The sequence below is a fragment of the Drosophila eugracilis genome, unplaced genomic scaffold, assembly GCF_018153835.1.
Source record: "Drosophila eugracilis isolate 14026-0451.02 unplaced genomic scaffold, ASM1815383v1 contig_47, whole genome shotgun sequence".
Lineage (NCBI taxonomy): Eukaryota > Metazoa > Arthropoda > Insecta > Diptera > Drosophilidae > Drosophila > Drosophila eugracilis.
The window spans coordinates 1,549,070-1,573,022 of record NW_024573338.1 but is presented as its reverse complement, the minus strand read 5'-3'; the positions used below and the strand labels follow the sequence as shown (position 1 = coordinate 1,573,022).

Sequence of the window (23,953 nt, the reverse complement as noted above, 5' to 3'; positions counted from 1 at the left end):
TAGTTGATGTGAAAGAGGTAATTTAGTTATAAATATTAATATAGAAGCTAAGTTATACGTAAGTATAAAAAGAAGAAGAAGATAGAAGTAAAAAACAACAAAAAATCCTTCGAGCCGGATTTGAACCAGCGACCTATGGATTTCTATTGCATGTTTTCCAACTACAGTCCACCGCTCTACCAACTGAGCTATCGAAGGGGGCGTGCTGGGGTGCAGGTTTTACACCGGGTATCCGGATAATCGTTAATGTTAGTCAGACATCTCTTGGTAAATGGTCAACTTAATTAATTTATAACATTGCTTATTTTATTTTTATCGAATGCGGCCAGGGTCATTTTTTGACCTGCAGTTCCAGTTTTTTTTTTTATTATTGTATATTTCCTATGATGTTGCTTATATGATTTTTAAGCACTCTTTTTAGTTTTGAAATTGATATTTAAAATTTTTTTAATACTTACTGGTTTCAATATATTTATAATCAAAACGAAAATGAAAATAATTTTTATAAACTAAAAAATAATTTAAAAAATTATTCAAAAAATCCTTCGAGCCGGATTTGAACCAGCGACCTATGGATATCTATTGCAACGTTTTCCAACTACAGTCCACCGCTCTACCAACTGAGCTATCGAAGGTTAAAAACATTAGCGTCCAATGTGAGTTTTCTCCATCGGCACAAACGAGCAGCAACGCTCAACTGTATTACTTTTGATTTTGTTATGAGTCTGATCAGGTTTGGGTCAGCTAACTCAAAGCCATTTATGGCAATCACGGCTTTCCAAGTCGAGCTAATTTGATAACGTAAACATCGGCCAGACAATTAAAATATACTAGCACATCTAAGCTGGTTTATAAAAATATATATTTTTTTTTTATGAAAGTTCATGACATATCAAATAGTTATATAGTTTAAATAGTTTTACAGTAGTATTTTTTCTTATATGTATGGTTGCTAACTTTATAGTTTATGATTTTCCATAAACTTTCACTTTTGATTTACACATCTTTATTTTTTTTTAATGAGTTCCATTGCCACAAGAAGTATCTGCAAGTATGAAATGCCATTTTATGCACTTTAAAATAAATTTTACAAGACATCAAATGGATAAAAAAAATTAATTACATCTTCCGATCCTTCGAGCCGGATTTGAACCAGCGACCTATGGATTTCTATTGCATGTTTTCCAACTACAGTCCACCGCTCTACCAACTGAGCTATCGAAGGTTGAATTTGTTGGCGGCAAATTCACCTTTTCTTCACGAGCAAGGAGGCGAAAGTAACTTTACATTAAAGTTTTTATATACACCTGAATTTACAGCTTACATATCGGACTTTGTTTAAATTAGTATTATTAGTATATTAATATGATAACAGCTGTAATTTAATGTTGCAAACAGCGGGATCGGATCCCAATATACTAAAAATATACCGCAGCCAATTGGTGATTTACTTTGCTAGAACCTTAGCAGTGTTTAAAACCACTCGTTGAAGAAAAAGGTTTCACCCTCGTTCTCCTACAAGAGCGGTAAAATTATTAGGCGTTATTAAATTCTTCTTCTTCTTCTTCTTCATATCCACACTTTTAAAAATAAAAAATGAGTTAGGTTGTATATAAATTAAATTTTTTAGAAAGATAGAAAACAGTAAAAAAAAAAATTAGAATCTTTTCCATGTTATGATCATGATCTCTACTAGTTTTCTACTCGCAGCTGTGCGCAGATAAGAGGGTGGTGTATATACATATGTACATACCTATATCCATCTCGTTTCAGCGCCGACTAGTAGAGCGGGAGAATAGCAGTTGGACTCCATATACATACATACATAGCCGTGACTTTGCGAGTACGCTCCCAAAATTGAGCCCCCACAGCGTAAAAGCGACCGAGGCGCCGGCGACGAGAGCAGTTCGTTCACAGAAGCCGGCTGCAGCGGTCCGTTGAAAACTCCGATTCCAGCAACACCACCACGTCTATACTATTGTCTGTCTTTTGCAAACATAGAGGCGTCACCCTTTGGCTAACGAATCCGAAACTCTTGAGTGCCGTTGTACAAAATCTTGATATTAAAAACCGCATTTGTACGGATCAAATTCAAATTAACCGACCGATTCGCAAGATGTCGTACCACAAGCCCGAAGCCAAGACCGTCCAGGATCTGAAAGATCTGGCCCAGAAGCTGCGAATTCACTCCATCAACGCCACCCAGGCCTCCAAATCGGGGTAAGCTTACGAATAAATGGAAACCTATTAGCAAATTAAAGTGTGCATATGTACATATAGATGTGTGTTATATGCGAATTTCAAAAGTTGTGCACCTTGCACTTGTTGCTTCCAAAGGTGACCCCTCTATTCCAGGGGTGGAAAAAAAAAGAAAAAGTTTTTAAGGGGCCGATTTGTTGTGTTGTAAAATTTGAATTGATTACGTTAAATAACTTCAAACTTTCACTAATAAAAAATTTTGGGGAGACCGATTCCTTTAAGGAACCCCCTCAGCCACCCCTGAGTTTTTGTTCCCAAGCCACGTGTTTTCCAGTAGATTCAGTGAATTCGCGAATTTTTTGCCCTGTTTGCGTACTCACTGATAAGCCTCATTCACCTTAATAACTAAGTTAATATTTTTTTGACCTTAGACAACCTTGAAAAATTAAGCTTTTTCTCTTACTGCTTTATAATTTCTATTTTGTTTTTGTGCGTGGCTTTTAAAAAAGCCGACGCAGCCATTACACACATAAACACAAATGGCGTGACATATAAACAAATATATACAACACATGTATGTGCGTATATATCTATATCTAAGAGTGTTGGAAAGCACAGCTTATGACGGAATGAAAGGGATGGGGATATTAATGGAATGATACCCTACACTTGAGATTTACGACCCTATGGATTTGAATGTAATTAGACCTCTGATAGACGCGACTGAATTGTTACTGCAACAGTAAATAAAAAATAGAGTATGCTGATAAGAAAAACACTTTTATCGCCTCGATTAGTTTTTCCATTTTTTATTTTTTTTTGTGACTGTTTAAGATAAGATCTGTTCTATTTGCTCTAAATGTGACCTCTGCCGGCGAGATAAGCGGGGTTTGGTTACTCACTGGTTGACGATATGACCGATTAGAGGTGACCAGCTCAAGTGTGTTCCCCGCATGATAATAGAAAATCACTGAAAATTGATAAAATATGTGAGCCGGGTCACTGCTGACACTAGGTATCACCTTCATTAGTTCTTGATATGACTAGAGGAAGTTGGGACGCACTTGGAAACTCTCTAAAAACACGTGCTTCAACTGAGATAACCATGCAACGCCATCGTGTAACCAATCTGGTTTATAGGTTTTTTTGGGGATCAGAAAAGTTCAAGGTAGCAAATGGCATTCATATAAAGCTGAAAATCACACCACATACATATTTACATATGTACTGTTGTTTAGGTGATTTGGTTTATTTATATGTCTGGGGTAAGACGAGCCCCCCTTTTTGTTCTATGGATGCGAGATTTTGCGGTTGGAGTTGTGCCAGGTCTGCAAATCGCAGCCAGCTCTTTCGGAATTTATCTTCTTTGTTGGAATACGATCTCATGGGAACTTAGAACTTTGCGGAATCGATCGAATCTTATTTATAATTTGAAATCAGATACTTCAGACAGCTTTAGTAAACAAATTATTAAGGGTACAGCTAGCTTCAATGGTATTAAAAGAAAAGCCAATTTAAAGCTATTAATATTTAGACTTAGATAATTATTAAGTAAAATCGTAGTATAAATAGTTAGTTTAGTTTAAAAGTCAAAAGGTAGATTTGAAATTTTTCTATAGTCTCGATTTCCTTTTACATTTTGGCCTTCGTTAAATCACGAGAAGGTCGACTTCTAATGCGATTCAATAAACACCTGCCTTCACCTAGAATAAAATCCACAAAGTCTATTCTACAATCTAATAATTTGCCTTTTTCTTACGCTTTATAGCCATCCCACATCATGTGCCTCGATCGCCGAGATCATGTCCGTGCTGTTCTTCCAGCAGTTGCGTCTGAACTTAAAGCACCCTCGCGATCCCTCCAGCGATCGTTTCATCCTGTCCAAGGGGCATGCGGCTCCCATCCTGTACGCCGCCTGGGCTGAGGCTGGTCTCTTCCCCATTGAGGATCTGAACAATCTGCGTAAGATCGACAGCGATCTGGAGGGTCACCCAACCCCCCGTCTGAACTTCATCGATGTGGGCACTGGTTCCCTGGGACAGGGTGTCGCCGTCGGCGCTGGTATGGCCTACGTGGGCAAGAACTTCGACAAGGCCGACTACCGTACCTATGTGGTTGTGGGCGATGGTGAGTCCGCTGAGGGTTCCATCTGGGAGTCGCTGCACTTTGCCGGCCACTACAAACTGGATAACCTGTGCGTGATCTTCGATGTGAACCGTCTGGGTCAGTCGGAGGCCACTTCCCTGCAGCACAAACTGGATGTGTACCGCGATCGTCTGGAGGCTTTCGGCTTCAATGCTGTCGTTGTCGATGGTCACGATATTGAGGAGCTGAGCAAGGCCTTCCATTGCGCTGCTATCACCAAGAGCAAGCCCACCGCCATCATTGCCAAGACCTTTAAGGGTAAGGACTTCCCCAATATCGAGGATTTGGACAACTGGCATGGCAAGCCCCTGGGCGATAAGGCCGCTGAGGTGGTCAAGCATCTGCAGGGTCTGATTGTCAACAAGAATGTCAAGTTGGCCCCCAAGCCAGTGCCCAAGACTGGAGCTGCTCCCGAGGTCGATATCAGCAATGTCAAGCTGAGCTCGCCACCTTCTTACAAATTGGGTGATTCGATTGCCACCCGTTTGGCTTATGGCACAGCTCTGGCCAAGATCGGCCAGAACAACCAGCGTGTGGTTGCCCTGGATGGCGACACCAAGAACTCGACGTTCTCGGACAAGCTGAAGAACCTCGACCCGGAGCGTTACATCGAGTGCTTCATTGCTGAGCAGAATCTTGTGGGTGTGGCCGTAGGAGCCGCCTGCCGTCGCCGCACTGTCGCCTTTGTGTCCACCTTTGCCACTTTCTTCACCCGTGCCTTCGATCAAATCCGTATGGGCGCCATCTCGCAGACTAACGTCAACTTTGTTGGCTCTCACTGCGGTTGCAGCATCGGTGAGGATGGTCCCTCCCAGATGGGTCTGGAGGACATTGCCATGTTCCGCACAATTCCGGGCAGCACCATCTTCTATCCTTCGGATGCGGTGAGCACGGAGCGTGCCGTTGAGCTGGCTGCCAACACCAAGGGCGTCTGCTTCATCCGGACGTCGCGTCCCAACACCTGCGTGATTTACGACAATGAGGAGCCCTTCACCATCGGACGCGGCAAGGTCGTGCGCCAGAAGAGTTCTGACGAGGTTCTCCTGATCGGAGCTGGAATCACCTTGTATGAGTGCCTGGCCGCCGCTGATCAGTTGGAGAAGAACTGCATCACTGCCCGTGTGATCGACCCCTTCACCGTGAAGCCCTTGGATGCCGAGCTGATCATTGAGCACGGCAAGCAGTGCGGAGGACGTGTGGTCGTTGTTGAGGATCACTACCAGTATGTTTTATCTATAACTCTTTTAACGTTTCCGTATTGATAATTGGATGTGTCATTTATTCATTACAGGCAAGGTGGTCTGGGTGAGGCTGTACTGAGTGCCCTGGCTGGAGAGCGCAACTTTGTGGTTAAGCACCTATTCGTGCCCACTGTGCCGCGTTCTGGACCTCCATCCGTTCTTATCGACATGTTCGGAATCTCCGCCCGCCATGTCGTGAACGCCGTTAACGAAATCCTTAAGGATTAGGGATCGAAACTCTTAAAGTCATCATCTGGCTACATTCATTTACCGCCTACAGGAATAACCCCAGTTACAACTTAACTTTACCCCTACCATTCCCCTCTTAGATTGTTGATACTCTTATCGATTTCAACTTTTACAATCAGGAAAATAAATTATCTTTGAAAAAAGTATTTTTACAAAAGACAAAAGTTTTGCATGGAGATGTCTTATTATTATTTGGGGAAATAATTTCACTGCAATTATGCAGTTTTTTCATATAAGAACATACTTTTGACAATGGGGAAGGCCACCTTTTTAAGGTTCACATAAGAGCCCCATAATTATGTAATATGACTGTTTTAGAGAGAAAATATTTATTTGCTAGACAGGCCATTAAATACTTGATTAGAAACTTTTTTCATAATAAGCCTGTACCTACCTTGAAATGATCATATTTTACTATTTAATTTATATAATGCAAAATGTACTGAAAATTAAAAATATTTAAATTTCAGTTACTTTTTGATGAAAACCTCTCATTTAAACCGCAAGCAGGCAAGTTGGCAGCTCTCTCCAATAATAAAAATTATCGATAACTCCGTTATCGCCACCTTCAGTAGCAGCTGATTATCGTGCGGCATGATTATCTAAACATTTATTTGTTTCAGCGATTCGTTTTAATAATTAAAAATGAACTTAAGCTCTAGAGTTATGCTGAATAAATTGGCGCAGCAGTGCGCCTACAAGCGAATTGGTAAGGAATCACATTTTATCCACCGGCACACATTCAGGATTCGTATCTTTTAGTCACATTCTCTACGAAAACGGCAGAACATGCTGTTGAAAATAGGGAGGAACAGAAGAAAGAGGAGGCTTCGGCTTCCACAACCGCTCCACCGTCTCCTCCTGTTATCCGTAAACCCATTATCCCGCCGAATTATCGGTTCGTTTACCCGGAATTCCTGCCCGATCCAAAGGTAGAGTGGAGGAATCCCATACGCGAGAAACTGGAGCGCCTGGATATGCTTGACCGGCGCAAACAGATTGATCTCCCAGAATTTTATGTAGGATCCGTGCTGGCAGTGACTAGCTCCGATCCCCATGCCGCCGGCAAGACCAGTCGCTTTGTGGGCATCTGCATTAATAGGGACCGCTGTGGACTGCGTGCCCGCTTCATCCTACGAAACGTCATCGATCACCAGGGCATGGAGGTAGTCTATGAGTTGTACGATCCCACGATCCAGAAGGTGGAGGTGCTGCGGCTAGAAAAGCGCCTGGACGACAGTCTTTTCTATCTTCGTGACGCTCTGCCAGAGTACAGCACTTTTGATGAGAACATGGAGGCGGAACCGCTGGAGGAGGGTGCTCCGGTGCCAGTTAATGACATCAAGGTGGTGCTGCGTCCACGTCCTTGGCTGGAGCGCTGGGAACGTCAGAATCTACTTGGCGTCGCCAACATCGATGAGTATCTAAAGGACAAGCATCGTCTATCGGCGGCAAAGGTACAGAAGCCGTGGGAAAAATACGACATGATGAAGGACTACCGTAGCTCGATTCCCGAGGAAGAGCAAACGGAAATATTTGCAGAGGTGCACACGGAACTGCACACCTTGGAGCTGCAGCGCAAACGCAACAAGCGAAAGCGTACATTCATCAAGCCCAAGCACCTGGCGTAAATGCATTTGTTGTCCACTTTGTAGATTAATAAATTCAGAAAAATGTTGAAAATATTTGTTGGATCTACTAAATGTTTAGCTACGCTTTTTATTTTACATTTGTTTTCAATTTTATAAAAATAGCTAAACTACTTCTAAAGAGTTCATAAATATTCAAATTTTAAAAGCTTTAAAAGAACACTACACACCACCTATTTGGATAACTCTAAATTAATTAGTTTATTAGTCATAAATGTAGTATAGTGCTTAGCAGCTAAACGCAGAATAATTTACAATGCACTTTATAGAATTAATATACGCGATACTTGTAGAAGTTGACGAAGGATATCGTGGCGTTCCAGCCAATAATGGTGACGACCAGAAACAGTAGAAAGATGATGGGCAGGGCGATGAGTATGATGCGGGTGTTTTTTAGATGAGGAATACCTGCAGGGAAAACCCATATTATTCAGAGAACTTTATAATGATTGGAATGACTTACAGTTATATCCCAGAAAAGTGATGTACACGTAGTATCCCATAGCCAACAACCAGAAGGTGTTGCCCAAAAATCGGGAGATAAACCACGTCTGGCTGATTAGCCAATTGTAGAAAAACAGCTGGATGAAGTGCAGGAGCATCAATGGCGGAAAGAATGCATTCAAATGTACATCGAAGGCATATCCCCACTCGATATCTGGCTCCAGACTATTCGTACGCAGATACCGATTTGTTACCGCCCAGAAGAATGATGCAATTATAATTCCGACGAAAATGCAGTCCACAAATACCACATAGAAGATGAAGGAGATGCTCTGCCAAAAGGACAGTCCCAGAACATACGCGAAGCCAAGAGAGGTGACTGCCAAGGGGATATAGAATTCATTAGAAACTTTAACTTAAACGTGATCATGTTAATCATGGTTTGGATAGTATTATTGTAATCTTATTGCTAACTGATGAAATAAATTTATTTTCCCTAACTATACGGACTGATATCATATATTTATCTATGGAAAACTGCACTATCAGATCTTCTGAATCTTCCTCTCCCCGTGGGTGAGTGAATGCTGGGCGTTTAAACTCACCACATAGACAGACCACCAGGAGCACTAAGAACGCCGGATCGTCGCGAGCGAACTGTGACTTGGTTTGTTTTCGATAGTTGAAGTTCCTGTAGACCTTTTGGGGCGCCACAAAAAGGTAAAGCATCTGCCACAAAGCAAACTCGAAGTCCATCTGATTAAACTTAAGCAGACGTCGCAGGTATTTGTAGCTCTTAGTGGTCGCCGAGAGGCAGTCTCTCCGGTGGTTGGCTGGCGGCGGGAGCGGCGAGTGGAGCCTTGAGGCACTCGAATAGCCAGAAACCACCGACGGTGTCGGCGATTGCGTATACTTAACGTGGCTATATTGACTCATTTTGTTTTGTTTAAAACTAATTTCTTGTGTTTCCAGTAGAGTGGCCGCGCCCGCAGCGCCACGAAATACCGATTTTCCTTTTAGAATGTGCTAAAACAAACCAGGAAATTAAGATGATGTGGTGTCCCGATAGGAAACAGCTGATTAGAGATGACATTGCAAGGAAATCTTGTGCGGGCAGAAAAATAGATAAAATTATCGAACATCAAGGATGTTAAACATATTAAGTAGTTAAAAATAATGACTGTTTATCATATTATAATTTTTAATAACTTTTTAATGACATTTTATAACCAAAACTTTATCAAGAAAAAAACTTTGTTGACGTGACACGGGAGAAATCCTATGGAATTGCTCATCTCTAATGAACTGTCAAGTCGGAATGTTATGAACCGGGTGCCAAAATTTCATTCTCTTGCCTGACTTTGTTTTGTGTACAAAATTTACGTTCAAGCTCCTATATTTTTAAAATAAATTAAGTAACTACACAAGGTAAGAGCGATTTCTTTTGGCACTTTGAATACCAATTGCAGGCATCCGATGCCACCATTTTACAGCATGAATAGATGTTCAAATCCGTGGTTTCTGCGCGCGGCGCGGCATCACATACGTAATCTGCATGAGATGAGGATTCCGTATGCCCGCCCAATGGGGATAAGTCAGCGTAATTTTACCCTGGAGCCGTTGCACAATCGGGAACTTATCCGCGTCCATGGGGCCGAGGTAGTGCCATTTCTGCAAGGTTTAGCGACCAATGATGTCGCCCGGATTCAGTCGTCTGGCGGTCCTGCCTCTATGTACGCACACTTCCTCAACAAATCGGGCCGAGTACTTTACGACACGATGTTGTATCGAACCAACAATCCAGAAACCATCCTCGTAGAGTGTGATCGCGAGGCTTCTTCAGATTTCCGGCGCCACCTGCGTACTTACCGGGTTCGAAGGCGTATTGAGATCGACAGTGTAGACGACGAATACACCAGTTATGTGATGTTCAATTTTAAGGACGCCCTGAAGGCTGTGCCCAATGCCCATCCAGATTTATTTGTATCGCCAGATCCGAGGCTGCCCGCCCTGGGCACTCGCATTTTGGCGCCCTCCGACATGGACTGGGCTAAGTTAGCCAAGAGTTACATCGAATTTGGTATCGCCACACCTGCTTCCCCGGATAGCAATTACCAATTGCTGCGTTACAAGCAAGGCGTAGGCGAAGGCAGCTCAGAGATGCCTCCGGGAAAATGTTTTCCTCTCGAAGCCAATGCGGATTACCTAAACGGCGTAAGCTTCCAAAAGGGCTGCTATGTAGGCCAGGAGTTGACTGCCCGTATCCATCATTCGGGTGTGATCCGAAAGCGTTATATGCCCATCCGGCTGACGGCTGCTCTTGAAGCTGGTTCCAGCCAGGACGTAACCTCAGTTGCTGGAGCGAAACTTGGACGAGTCTTTGGATCTGCGTACAACCATGGTGTCGCCTTGTTGCGAATCGAGAAGGTTCTCAACGGGCGACCAGAGCTGATGATCGATGGCGAGCGCTGCTATGTCGAACGACCAGAATGGTGGCCAGAGGATCTGCCCGGAAAACGTCGCCAGGCGTTCGCTGACTGACCCGCAGTCTGATTCTAACCACTATTTGTTATATAATCCTTGTTATAAGTGTAGTAAACTAGTCATTGTCAATGTATGCCCAGTTCCTTGTTTCTCTGTTGGTCTTGCAGTGTATCACAGACATGGATGCCGATGAGGATTTCGTCCTTGACAATGAGGCAGCCGAAATTCAACGATTGGAGTTGCCCGAAGAGGAAAATAAACCCGTTGATCCCGAGGAAGAAGATGAACGAATAGCCCGCATCGAATTCCTTTGTTCAGGTTGCGAAATGCACGAGATGGTTCATTACTTTGGACGGAAACCTCCCTTTGCACTGGGGATCAGGTATCCGGAACCTAACTATGTGATGCGGGATCCCTTTCAACCGCCTCCACCTCGTTGGCAATCAAAGGCAGAATACTATATATCATTGGGGACTAAATGCTCTATTTGCTCCAAGACAGTGTGCAAGGATCCTGGGTGCAGTTTTTACTACACATCCACTTTTTGCCTACCTTGCGGGCAGGATAATTTAAAAAATTGGCCAGTGGAGGCTCAAGCACGAATTCGAAAACAACTTTCAGCCAGTCAAAACAATAAAAAATAGAATAGCTTGTAAATAGTTAATAAATTTTAAATAAAATATTAAGTATTCTTATAATTCACTATCTAGGAAGTGTGTCGCAGGATTTTGAATATTTTGCAGCTTCTAACGCAGCACGTTTTTGCTCAATGGTCTGGAACATGGCTTGAGATAGTCGCTTATTTATGTTTCGAAGGTCGGATTTGCAATCAGATTTGCTTTCGTTTGCAATTTGTTTTTTAAATTTTCCAATTCGATTTGAAAGATCTTTATCCAATTTAGCCCGTTCTGTGTCATATGCTTTGAACGTTTCTAGCGCCATCTTTTGTTGGTTTTTGTCTTCGCTATTTGTGGCCATAAACACTTTCCAAATTTGTTCGTCGAATTCCACATATTTTCTATTTCTCCATGGTCTTTTGCTATATTTTTTCAGCATATCTTGTAGCGCTACCAAATAGCTTATGGGTTTAGCTGTAGTATTTGGTGTACTTTGGATAAAAATTTTATCTAGTTCAACATTTTCACACTCATGACTGGGATCATTTAACATTTCCAATTTCATAAGGTTCGATTGTCCTAAGCTCGCTTTGAGTTGTACCTGCTGATTCGTAAAGAAGCTGTGACACTTTGGTAAAAGGTTTCCAAGTTTAAGTAGTTTTTCCGCAACTTGTACTTTTTTAAACATTTCCCTTTCAAGTTCTAATCGCACTTGATTGTAAACAGTGAAATCTGTGTATATATCAATTTTGGCACCAATCTCATAAACGCTTAAGTTTAATCCTGTTAAAACTGTTTGGAAATATTTCTCAAACTCTGAATTGTTTGCTGAGTTATGGGGTCTTGTATGATAGGTTGTATTTATCTCCTTCAGGAGCTCTGTGTACTTCACATCAGCTTTATGCAGGGATGCCTATTGTATAATATAATAAATGTAGTCTTTATAGAATAGTCTTTTGAAAGTACTACCTCTTCAGCTGATTCAGATGATGCCGATGATGTTAAAAGGATAATTGCGAAAGTCAACGCGTTAGTCTTCATTAGACTAGTTATGTTTAACACCAAACGATAACTGGTTTTCCCTTTCAGAATGAAAATAAATATTGTAAAATATAATTTCAAATTATATGCCTAATTAGTTTTGCTGATTATACCCAACGTTCTCTTAAAAATTGGAAATTACAGTTATAGGCTAAAAAGAAAGTAACAAAGGTTTATCTAACATCAGAGAAAATATTACTAAATGTTAAAAAACTTATTTAAGGTACTATTTTACAAGCTTTTTGTCCTTAAAAAAACTTAGGTTGATTCAGCTTCTATCTATCTTTATTAGAGGTTTTGGTCTATCAATGATCTATCAAACATAACAACATATACTGAAAAATCTTAAAAAATCATAACGACTTTTCTAGCTTTCAGTCATAAAAACTCTATGTTCTTCTCTAAAAGTTAGTTCTTGTTAGTTCACTATAAGTAGTCTAAGACTTTGTCGCACACGTAGGCAATAAATTAGAGCATTACATGTGTTAGATATCAAACTAGCGCCTAAATGCGAGCCTTTGATCAGAGCAAAACACGCGTTAAACACCCACAATTGCAGGGCAGTTCAATGGAATCCGACAGTTTTCAGCTGCTTGTCCCACAATTAAGGTATCATTCAGGGAACTTCCTTGCAAACCCAATCCCTAGTTGATGATCAGTGATCCTCGATCAACGGGTCAGCGTTCACCGGTCTATGGGCAATTTATGGCACGGTGTCCAAGCAATTGCACAGAAAGACAAAAAACAATCTTTATCACATTTATTGCAATGCCCCAGGTCTTTTGTCAACGATCCCGAGCAAAAGACAAAGGGCAAGCGGGTGCCACAGGGAAAAGGTCAGAAGATGACCCGAAGGATGAGAATTGAGGACACAAAAGGAGCAACGCGCGCGCGTTTCTCTCATCTCCCATCTTTGAGGTCGTCTTAGAGGTCAAGTTTGACCCTATACGGAAAACTCCTGGGGTTCTAGAAATCTCAAAAGACATTCACTCAATCTGGAATGAGTTTGTTGCTCAAATTTTCTAAAAACTGATCCTAACTCAAACGAAATCGAGTCTTGAGTTGAGTCTTCAAATAGGGGTGGAATTTTATTTTAAAAGGAAGCCCAGGAACTAGAGAGTTTCTCTTTGAGTAGATCTCTCTTTGGCTGACTCTTTGAGTTGCTAGAAAAGTAATCCACTTGGGCGATGGCCATCGATCCTTGTCCACGCAGGACATTTCCGGATTGCATTCAATTGTCATCCGTTAACAATTGCGCTTTTCTCTGGATTCCTCATTTGTTTGTCTTCTTTCGATTGCCTGTCACATTTTGTTACTTCTATTGGTTTTTTAGCTCATGTTACCTTCTTTGTTGCAATCTGGTTACTGCCAAAGATAAATGGCCAAAATTGGCCTGCTCTTTCTTAGTATCCAAACAGCAGCCATCTGACATCTTTTGGCGCCCATAAAAATTAAGTAAAAATTAAGCGCAAACATGAGAATTCTGTCACATAAATTGTATGCCAGCCTGCACCTTGCCATTGACTATTTTTAGTCTTTCCTTCGGGCAGCTGTATAGGGTTTACCCCTCCTTCATTACCCTGGCTTACATGAAAATTAGTCCATCTGCAACTGAGTTATGTGCTGCCGAGGTTGCCGCTTGATTAACACATGTCCTGGACGATGCGGGCGTGGCGAACAAGCACCGCCGACGGGATACCAGATTTAAGGTCCCATATCAGGGGTACCATGTTCGGTAGTCCTCCACCTATATGTTCGTGCTTGGTTTGTTGATGCTCTTAACTCATTCATTATGAATTGGAGGTGTTAAATGTGCCACATGCATCATGTAGTGTTGCAAGATCATGTGTTGCCGATGGTGGTAGCCTACAGAAAGGAAAAGTATTTGTGTTTTGGGAGCTGAAAGATTTTGTTTAACTTTATAATACTTTACACTAAGACTCAGAATGATAAAACATAGGTTAATTTATATTTTTAAGCTTAAAGATTGGAAAACATTAAGATTTAATTCATTTTCCTAATGATTCCTAACCATTTTCCATGCATCATTGAAAGATACTTTCCCATTCGCTTCAGCTTTTCTTCGCTTTCCATTCATCAGCCCCTTGAAAAGAAAGATCAATTGATATTTGTCAAACAGAGAGTCCCCACCCTCGTGCACCAAACCAAATGTTACTCCCACAAAAACGCATCAAAGATTCATCATGTTGCATAGAGAATGCCACAAGATTGTGATCGTGTACATGGAGAAATCATGCGAACAACAATCCCTACAAAACACTGAATCAATCATAAGACGCGCAAATCCTCAAGGAAATCAAACAATGGAGCTGAGATTGAAATCATGATGAGGTTAGGGCCGAAGGGTAAGGAATTTAAGGAACAAGAACTCGGGTCACAGGGTGAGGCAATGTTGCGCGTGCGCAGCGCACGCTCCCGTTAAATGTTTACGCTATTACGCTTAGGGAACCAGGAGCAGGAGCCAAAGGAGCAGGCAAGGAAATGAGCCCATTATAATGCCTTGAGTCCCGACCCCCGACCCTTCGTGTGACCCAGAATTTTACCGAGACGGCGACCCCGGAAAACACAAATCTTACGCGCCAACACGCGACATTCAGATTTTCCTAAGGGTCTCCCTCTGCTGGCTTTTGACTCAGGGTAGATCCCTTGGAGTCCTTCCCCTTCCTTTCCCTCCAACAAATGATTTTCTTATGTCTGCTCCTTTGGGATTTCGAGGGTCTTTGGAATTTGTTTGCTTTCCCGGGAACTGAGACCCCTCATTCAAATGAGCTGAGCTCCTTGGGCGATATTTGTGTTTAGTGTGATCTTTAGCAGCTTGACATCTGCCCTGGCTCCCGGCTGCCGGGTTATGGAGTCATGCCCTAATTTCTGGTAGTTCTTAGTTAATTTTTCAGCCATGAAAATTTGTTGGGCTCCATGGAGAAGGGGGAGCAAGGATGCGTACTCCTTTAACAGCTGCTCCAAGTTTCTCCACGAGACCTCCAAAACTGATTTAACTTTTCCTTTAGGTTTCTTTTAGTTTAAGTAAACTTTTATATGTCATGGAAATGCACGTTCTAAATTATTTAATATATCTATTTTTCAACCTTACCTTCCTAAATTTTCCATAAAATCCAAGATCAAAAGAGAAAGTCCTTTCTTTTAAGCCCACAAGCTAAATGTCAGCTCAAATTTAACGCCAATTGCACGCCTTCCAGAAAAAGAAAGCCATACAAGAAGGGATCTTGAAGGACAAGTATCAAAACGGTCCCATCGGATGATCGGACTCTGATTTCATGGCTGTCCGCTTAGGAGGACAAAGACTGGATCGGTCCAATTAGCCCAGATAAAAAACAGCACTTCTCCTAATCCCGTCAGCGTGTGATTGGCCTCAGAATCTAGCCAAGCTGCAAATGGATGAATGGGCATATGGTTGACTGGGAAATCTGAATTCTGATTGAGAGCTCAGATTGAGATCGCTGGCATATATGAAAATGTCACGCTTATCAAGGACAGAAACATGACCATGCGGACCAAGCGGATCTGTTGTGGTTTGGCGGCGGAAAGGAAGTCGATGCCTCTCACCCGGCAGTCCGACTTTTTGTCCTCATCATCGTCGCCTTTGACTGGAGGTTGGAATGTTTTTGTAGCCGTCGGCCGCTGGCTGTCAGTCAGCTGAGGCCAAACCGGATGGAACTCGAAAACAATAACAATATACGAACTACGCACATGTATCCTGTGCCAGGATATTGCGGTGTACTGAAAGAAATTTTAGTAAAAATGAAGTAGTAGAAATGGTAATAACTTTAAAGTCTATGCACTAATGTTTTTGGATAATAGTAATCATAGAAATTGTGTAATGAAAAGAAAAAATCCTTTTTCGTACTCAAAATGGCATGTTTTAATGCTGATTTACTAGAATCTTGTTATTTTTCTCAGTGTATTTAAAAGAGAGAAAAAAGTAGTAAAGAGATTTGCTGAAGTCCCTAAATGAGATGCAGGCGTTGCTGTTACTTCTCCCACTCCTCTTCATCTTCTGCCAGGACCTCATCCACCTTTCAGCTATATTTCCTACTCATACTCCTCATCCAAACTCCTACTCCCACTTCGATCCTGACCGCGTGCCTGGCCATTGTCCTGACAGCCGTTATTTGAATGACATTTGAATTTTGTGAATTTGCGTCCGCTCGTTGGTTCTCAATTGTTGTTGGGCTGTTCTATGTTCGGCAATCGACGGCTCCTGCGATCGCAGCCAGGATCAGGATTTGATGTGATGGATTCATTATGCGGACAAAGGTGCAGGCTGCAGCAGATGAGGGCTGGAGTATGCCAAGAGAATTGCATTCTACTGATCTGTGGAGAGGGGGGAAATGGAATTCCATTAAGATTATTACTATTCAATTTTCTTTTTTGGTTTATGCAGTTTCTATAACTTGAATAAAAAACGATCAAAAACTTTAGATAAACTAAAGTTTAGCTTCCCAAAAAATAACTTTTTAGATAAATATATAAATATTAGCTAAGCTCTTAAATGAACTTTTTACTGATAAGTTTAATATAAAAACCAAATAACCTTTCCTTCCATAAAAAAACCATCAAGCAATATCAAACCGATAAAGATGTCTGATATAGAAAACACTCCCCTTAAAAAATTCGATATTAACCACAAAAAACCACGCCCCTCTTAGAACTGCCTTCCCCTCTAATTCCCGATAAAGGTCAATTACATAATAATGGCTTCATTTCGAACATCCGATACACCAATTACCATGTCAACTTTTTTTTTTTTTTGTGTTTTTTACCCTCCCCAAAAACAGAACTCACCCCATATATGCATATCGCTTGGATAAAAAAGAAGTGCCCTCATGTTAAGTGGCGCTAAAAATCAAATTAAGGGTGTTTACCTAACGACTCCTCGATTACGGAACAGCCTAAAAAACACTCGGAAGAGGGGGAGCAACAGGCGAGAGGGATCAGGATCCGGAGGGGTGAAACAATGAAAAAACGGAAGTTGTTTTTCTTTTCTCTTTCCTTTTTTTATTTTATGAAGTGTTGCCTTTTTATTGGTGGTTAATTTGAGCACTCGTACTCCATGTTTGACGAGGGTTAAACCCGATGATGATGATGATGCTGATGATGATGCAACAGGCGAGAGATAAAAAGATACAATAGAAGGAAAAAGGGTTCCGATGATGTTTTTATTTTTGGAAACACACTTCGGAGTCTTCATTATGTCAGAATGCGTTGAAAGGGTAAAGTCGTCGACTTTCAGGGGCACGTTCCTGCTTCGGCTCGTTTTTCAAGTTCAATGACAAAGATCTTGCGGTGCCACACGTCCCAAGACCATCTAATCCCTTCGCGTTGATTGGCCCCTTTTATCGGGGAAAAGGGGGGACCAGCGTCCTAGGGGGCTTCCAAAAATAAATGAAAATATTTCAAACACTTTTCAAGGGTGCAATCGCCTTAATTTCATTTTGTTTTTATTACGCCCTGTAAATTGTACCGAAAGGCAATGAGAGGGGCTAGATTTAAGGGGGGAGATGGGAAATAGGGAACTTGAGTGCCTGCGACACTTTTAAAAATAAAACTAACAAACTGTTATGAAGTGTGGCTGAGGAGGATGAGGAGGAAAAAATGGAGTTTGTAGCCAGCAAAGGGGTGAGTTTTCTTCGCCAGGGAAAAACTTCAAAATGGCGACGATTACCAAGGAAAAGTTCAATGAATTGACAGAGAGAGAGAGAGAAGTGAGTGGAAAATTTCTTGTACAAAAAGAAGGGAAAGTTTGAAACAGTTTTTGAACTATAAGATGTTACTACAAGGTCATGGAACTTTTCTTTTTATATTTTATTAAAATGTCATTTATTTCCTTGAGGTTAAGATCACAAAACCTGGAAATAAATAAAAACATTTTAGCCCTAACATTTTTTTATCAGTAAAAGTAAATGAAATTTTGGTTATGGGAGCCTAAGCTAACAAGAGATCTTTAGAAGTTAGTTTATACTTTTTATTTAATTAATAAATACGAGAAAAAATATCAATAGCCCATGATTTTCCACTTTTCAAATACATTTTTGCCTTCTAATATTTCTACATATCAAAATGAAAAGCAGATGTTCCAATTAGCAAAACATTTTCAAACCCTCAAAGTAACAACCAAAGAAATCGAAATAATGGAAAAAGGGTTTTCCGTATTGTAAATGAAATTTTAACACCTTTATTCAGATGTTACTCCCTAGTTTTTGGCAAGAGCAAAAATTATTACAATTTTTCCAGAGAAAAACAAGAGGAAAATCAGTTTCCCTCTCCTTTGCCAAAGCGAAACGAGACCCTTCATTGTCAACCACAATGACCAGCTGAAAAATGCAAGTTAACCCTTGGTAAATCGAAGCAAAAATTTCTGCACTTCACTTTGTCATACAAATCGGAAATTATTGATGGATGTCGTTGGCTGAGCACCTGCAAGGGGTGGAAAAAAGGGGGAAATAGCAGCTGAAAATGAGAGTGAATCATGCAATTGCCAGATGTCCTTATTGGAGGACACAAGCCAAATGGGAGGAGGATAGGCTGGCTAGAACTTGATTCCTTGGTGGACAACTAACGGAAACCCGAAACCCATATCCGCCCATCAAGTATCCAAGCGATGACAATTTGTATGTACCAGTATCTAAAGTATCGTTTAGCACCTGTAGACCTCTGATACACCTCCTCCATCGTCCTGATACTGATACATCATCTTCGGGGTCCTCTAATTGCTCACATTACACTCCATCTATCTATCCCTACAGCTGACATTTGCACTTCGAATGCAGGACAAAAGACCAATAAGTCGATTTACCAAAAACCAAATCCCAAATCTTTTCTTTCAAACGAAACCTACACATGTTGCTAAAAAAGTATCTTTTACAAAAAAAATAAGGGAAAAATCCTTACCCTACCTGTTTTTTATTCACATGTCGAGCTCTCCTCTCTCCCATCCTCAGAGAAAAAAAGTAATATCGATCCATTGAAACCATTTGCCAAATGGTCCTCTGGGTTCGTTTTTCCATTTTTGTATTTCGGTTTTTCTTTTTTTTTGCAACCCTCTTTATAAGGTGGTGGTGGTTTGCCATCCATACCCACCCCAAAAAAAATTCGAAATTTTTGGGTAGTTTGGGTTTCGATTTTTTTTTGGCTCGTTTTTAAGGAGTGTTTTTTGTGTGATATTTTTATTGGTGGTAATCGCATTTTTTGCGTGAAATTTCCTCTATTTGGATTGTGTAATAGGCGTTGCTTTGACTTTTTGGCTACGATTTGATTGGTTTTGATGGCTCGATTAGGGAGGGTTCCTATATTCCTTTTTAGGGGGAAGAAAGGAGAAATATTGTTTATTAAATTTACTACATCTATGTTTCAATTTGTGAATAAGAAGCTTATTTTTTCAGCTTATAATTGAAATTTCTTAACTTTCCACAAGTCATTGAATGAGTTTGCAAAACAGTAAATCCAAAGCCTATCATGGAAAAGCTACCTAAAATTCAAATAGAATAATTTCCAATATAGCTTTGACCCAGTCAACCAGTTAATAGGATGTATTTAACTCATAGACTGTCGAAGACTATGATCCATAGTAATTAAAGTACGCCCCCTGATTGTATCTTTAATTTGCCCCTTTCAGAATATTAGTCTCTCCCAGGCTTCTATGATTTCACTGTTGACTTGAGGGCATCTGGTGGATGTGGTCCTATAGTACTATAGTGCGAGGGCAAACAAAAAGTAAAGGCTGCTGGAAGAGTACGGAATCGGGAATTCAATCGACTGGGCTGACACGAAAGTCGGCATTGTTTGTAGCAAACTGACCAAATGAAGCCAACGGCTGGACTTTCTATAGTGCAAATATGGGCTAGAGGATATAGAGGACTCTTTCAGGACACGCGTATCGTATCTGTGCAACCCCCACACACTAACACACTCACACACACACTCATACACATGCCTATAGGCACACGTTGTTGTCAACTTCCTTTTTTCGGTCTCTCCATAACGGATGCTGGACATTATAGATGGTGTGGAATGGGCATTGGGACTCAGGATTGGGCATTGAAGTATTGGGAATCCAGAGTCCGCTTGCATATATTTTTAACCTTTTGTTGTTTTTCGTTTGCTACTAAAGTGCCATCAGGGGCAGATGTTTTTACCATCCCGTTCGTAGTTTTTCTACTATATCTCCTGTTTTTTTTCATCCATCCATCTAGCCATCCATCCATTTACATGTGGAGTGGACACGATGGACGCATTTTGTTTGCCGAACTGTAAAAATTGTTTTGTTACTTTCGCTGTTTGCCATCGCGAGTTTTTCTTAGTTATGCGCTTTGTTTATTTCCCTATGGGCTGGTGGGTCCTTCATGGATCTCTCTTTCTCTCAATCTATTCCCGATTTACTCCGCCACCATCAACATCATCATTATCTTATAGGTTTTAGTCTGTCTTTCAGCTTTAATTTTCTACAGTTTTGCATATTCATCAACTGTTTCGTTGCAATTAGTTTTGGTTTTTGCCTTTGAATTGCATTTGGAATTGTGGTTGAGTGGAATGGCTGTCGGCTGGGATGATTAACTATCTTTGAAAGTATAGATAATGCCAGTTGAATGGTTATTTAAGCAGGGGGTAGGGTTGGGGGTTTTAAAATGTAAATTCCCTTGAAACATAATCTTGAATGAAGCGGAAAGTGTGGAATTTTGTTTTGTAAATTGAAAAGGTTTTTAGATAAATGTAAATAGGGAGAACTTTGAATTTTGCATATGTATAATAACTTAAAATAAGCAAAGTACAGGTTTAATGAATGTGCATAACACATTATGTATCTACTGTAGAATATCTATCTTAAGTATCTCTTAGATACTAGCCACGCGTCTCGTAAGATATATTGGCTGGTCAACCCTCATAATCAGAACGCCAGGCACATAAATTGTTCGACTGCCAAAACTCAGATGGTCAGCACATCCTTAGCGCTTGTTAGCGGCGGCGTTGGCCACTTAAGGATTCGCTACACCCACCTCAATCTAGCAGGACTACCTTTGGTCAGCTGGACGAGGCACTCTCTCTCTCTCTCTCTGTCTCTGTCCTTCTGGGCTCAATTCCAGTGAAAAACTGTTTACAGAAATAAATTATCGGGGAAGTTTGGCCAAACAAATCCTTAAGGTGGCTGCTCGCACATGACGTCACGCTCGAGACGGCTCTAAAGGATCGCCGCTCATAATTAACCCACACACAGATGCTGGTTAGGTCCGAAACCCTTGATCCGGGTCCCTGACTGATCCTCTCACCCTGCCAATTTTCATAATTAAAATGCGTAAAGTTGTGGAAAAAAGGAGCCGGAGGAGCGTTTCGGTAAGTCTTCGCTGATCTTTGGATGTGGGCGCCGGCTTTAATGTAATCAACAGCTCATCGTAGGTTGCCATGGGTGAGGGGGTGGATTGCTAATCATCGACGGCTGCATATGGCTATTTCGACACCCCCCAGGCGCGTTTTAATCAACTAAACACCCACAACATTTTACCCCCTAAGTAAAATATATATATTATATATTTTTGGTTGAGTGAAAACCCTTGTAAACCCCTTTCCCCTTTCAATATTTTCTATTTTGGTTTTTGTGTTATTTTTGTGGCAACGCAGCTAAAAATGGCCACCAAACTTGGGCACCGTTGGAACCAAAGCCGTAGTCAACCATTTCCAAAACTCAATCCGTAACCCACACCAAATCCGGAATACTTACAACCCCATCCCAAAATGGCGAAGTCAGGGGTGGCGGTGGTGGTTAAACATAAATACCCGATTTATGGCGTTGCTTAGCCCTGTGGGATATATTTATGTTCATGCGACAGAGACGTTATTATTTATACTACACAGAGGGAAAAACATAATGGATATCATAAAATATTTTAATATATTTTATATAGTTTAAGTATTCTTAGAAAGTAAGATAGATATTTCTAACCTTTTACCTTTAAGAATCTCTTTCAATTATCTATTTCTGTTAGGAAAACAAAGACTCGTCGACTTTATACTACAATTTCTTTTAAATTTAAATCTATAAAATATTTATAAATTTTCAAATAAATATTTCTACTACTCCCAAGTGCAGTGATACCATTTTCTAGTCCTTCGATAGCTTGATAATTGCTGATTGAGTTCAATCAATGATGAAAGCGCAAATTATGCATTGTGAAAGTGTGCCATGCGCGTGTCCTGCTGATAAATCAGAGTTGGGGGGAGGAGTCAAAGGTGAGTCAATAATAGCTGGGAAATAAAGAGAGGAAAACCAGCTGCTAGGAAGACATAAGAGACGACCCTAACAGGACCAAAATTACACCTTTCAAATGGTCAGCAGACGGGCAATTGAACTATTTTGAAGAACTCCCAGGTTACAAAGTGGCCAGAACTCTGCTCTTCTCCTAGCTGGTTTTTTGTTCATTCCGCAAACAATGGTCAGAATGGCAGGAAGAAAAAAAAAGATGCTACAAAGCCACAAGCTGAGATAAGAACTGAGGAACAAAACCAGAAACTAGGGATCGTTAGCTGAGTTGAGGACAATGCCAGTTAGGGAGTCCCTTGATAAACATCTTTTGCTTGCGGCGGCCACAAGCCAAGAGTTCATCCAGCACAAAGGCCAAATTGCCAACTTAACTTCGCTCAAATGAGCAAGGATCTTTAAATCCTCTCTAGCTCTAGCTCTGGATTCTAGCTCTAATCTAAAGGGATATGCAAAATCTAATTTGCGATAAGATCAGAGGCTTTAAATCATCATTTTAGGCCTTGAGATCACCCTTGACTCCTAACCAAATTAATTTCACCCATAAATATCAATTATTGGAGAATTTTTAATGAGGAAAAACGGCATTTAAACGTAATTTACATGGAAATAATATAAAAGGGAAGTGCATTCTTTAATCGTATATTCAACCACCAATCAGAAGCAGCCCGGAGAAAACTATTTTAAAAAAAATTAAGAGTTTCCACTCAAGATCTAGGAAAATGTGGAGAATTTCCCTCACAAGCACGCGCCATTTGGCTGAAGTACGTTCGACGCAAGCGCGCCAACCCCCAAGAAGAAACAATTCCAAAAAGATCGATCCCAAGTGATCCCCGAGACGCCTTGCTGTGTCATCTTCCTGCCACTCCTCCAGAGATCTCCAAACTCGTGCTCATGAGTTTTTCATTATTATATAATTCCCCTCTCATATGCCATGCGAATTGTGCGTTTTCACGCAAAACGTCAATAATCCATCAAAATTCTGGGACCAAAATTATGAACCTAGTAGGTTGTAAGATTTTCCAATTTGTTTGGTTTCGCCCGCACACAATATTTTTTGTATGTTTTTCCTTTTCAATTTAACAACTTGGGTATTTAGCTGGTGATGGAGCAGTTCTTCGTTTGAAAGGAAAAATCATCTTTTGAATTTTTAACATTATTTTCCAGATACTTTTTTGGTGAGGGTGATCGATAAATCATATGGTTAAAGATCGCGTGTTGACAGATCTGTTGGTCAGTCCTCGGACATATGTTAGGGTAAGGGTTTGGACGAGGAGAAGTCTTTTGCCAGGTTATAGGTTTTAAGAGGTCAAACCTAGAAGAAGCCCTGGACTTGAAGAGATTCGATAGAGAAGAGAGTAAGTATATGATAAGGAAGAGTAATGATTAAAAACTTGATTAAAAATGTTAATAATCTCTGATGATTCAGTTTTTAAATAGGAAATTGTTTAGTATCTTGTAGATACTATCTTGAGTAGTACAGCATATATCTTCTCTTTGCTTTTATATAATCTCTAAAGTTTACCCAACTGCATCTTTAAATCAAGCAAAACTCCATTAAAAAACATAAATCTTTAATAATATCTTAAACTTTAT

General features: G+C 40.7%; 7 protein-coding genes and 3 non-coding genes across 10 annotated transcripts; 4 read left to right on the top strand and 6 right to left on the bottom strand.

Moving 5' to 3' along the window:
• Positions 1-105: 105 nt before the first annotated feature.
• On the bottom strand, positions 106-198 carry Trnay-gua. Its single transcript has 2 exons — positions 162-198; positions 106-141 (listed from the first exon to the last, which is right to left on the bottom strand). It is a non-coding gene; the product is annotated as a tRNA-Tyr (tRNA).
• A 343-nt stretch (positions 199-541) lies between these two features.
• Trnay-gua lies at positions 542-635 on the bottom strand. The gene is made up of 2 exons: positions 599-635; positions 542-577 (listed from the first exon to the last, which is right to left on the bottom strand). It is a non-coding gene; the product is annotated as a tRNA-Tyr (tRNA).
• A 497-nt stretch (positions 636-1,132) lies between these two features.
• Trnay-gua lies at positions 1,133-1,225 on the bottom strand. Its single transcript has 2 exons — positions 1,189-1,225; positions 1,133-1,168 (listed from the first exon to the last, which is right to left on the bottom strand). It is a non-coding gene; the product is annotated as a tRNA-Tyr (tRNA).
• Positions 1,226-1,898: 673 nt separating this feature from the next.
• Positions 1,899-5,980, top strand: LOC108109472 (transketolase-like protein 2). The gene is made up of 3 exons (XM_017217996.2): positions 1,899-2,220; positions 3,968-5,566; positions 5,636-5,980. Exons 1-3 carry the CDS (start codon positions 2,117-2,119, stop codon positions 5,811-5,813), a joined length of 1,881 nt encoding a protein of 626 aa, XP_017073485.1. The 5' UTR covers positions 1,899-2,116; the 3' UTR covers positions 5,814-5,980.
• A 345-nt stretch (positions 5,981-6,325) lies between these two features.
• On the bottom strand, positions 6,326-16,202 carry LOC108109405. Its single transcript, XM_017217902.2, has 4 exons — positions 16,170-16,202; positions 15,655-15,828; positions 11,128-11,941; positions 6,326-6,420 (listed from the first exon to the last, which is right to left on the bottom strand). Exons 1-4 carry the CDS (start codon positions 16,200-16,202, stop codon positions 6,326-6,328), a joined length of 1,116 nt encoding a protein of 371 aa, XP_017073391.2.
• On the top strand, positions 6,401-7,519 carry LOC108109536 (39S ribosomal protein L19, mitochondrial). Its single transcript, XM_017218101.2, has 2 exons — positions 6,401-6,543; positions 6,597-7,519. The coding sequence occupies exons 1-2, from the start codon at positions 6,480-6,482 to the stop codon at positions 7,463-7,465; spliced, it is 933 nt and encodes a 310-aa protein (XP_017073590.1). The 5' UTR covers positions 6,401-6,479; the 3' UTR covers positions 7,466-7,519.
• Positions 7,660-8,985, bottom strand: LOC108109537 (protein unc-50 homolog). The gene is made up of 3 exons (XM_017218102.2): positions 8,533-8,985; positions 7,947-8,306; positions 7,660-7,891 (listed from the first exon to the last, which is right to left on the bottom strand). Exons 1-3 carry the CDS (start codon positions 8,861-8,863, stop codon positions 7,755-7,757), a joined length of 828 nt encoding a protein of 275 aa, XP_017073591.1. The 5' UTR covers positions 8,864-8,985; the 3' UTR covers positions 7,660-7,754.
• LOC108109538 (cysteine-rich DPF motif domain-containing protein 1) lies at positions 9,246-11,091 on the top strand. Its single transcript, XM_017218103.1, has 2 exons — positions 9,246-9,355; positions 10,579-11,091. Exon 2 carries the CDS (start codon positions 10,591-10,593, stop codon positions 11,053-11,055), a length of 465 nt encoding a protein of 154 aa, XP_017073592.1. The 5' UTR covers positions 9,246-9,355; positions 10,579-10,590; the 3' UTR covers positions 11,056-11,091.
• LOC108109535 (putative transferase CAF17 homolog, mitochondrial) lies at positions 9,252-10,544 on the top strand. The gene is made up of 2 exons (XM_017218100.1): positions 9,252-9,355; positions 9,421-10,544. Exon 2 carries the CDS (start codon positions 9,422-9,424, stop codon positions 10,466-10,468), a length of 1,047 nt encoding a protein of 348 aa, XP_017073589.1. The 5' UTR covers positions 9,252-9,355; position 9,421; the 3' UTR covers positions 10,469-10,544.
• A 1,101-nt stretch (positions 16,203-17,303) lies between the features above and the next one.
• Positions 17,304-18,802, bottom strand: LOC108109403. Its single transcript, XM_017217901.2, is given in 3 exon segments — positions 17,304-17,482; positions 17,485-17,511; positions 18,772-18,802. Coding segments are annotated over 3 exon segments (237 nt in total).
• Between the last annotated feature and the right edge of the window lie 5,151 nt (positions 18,803-23,953).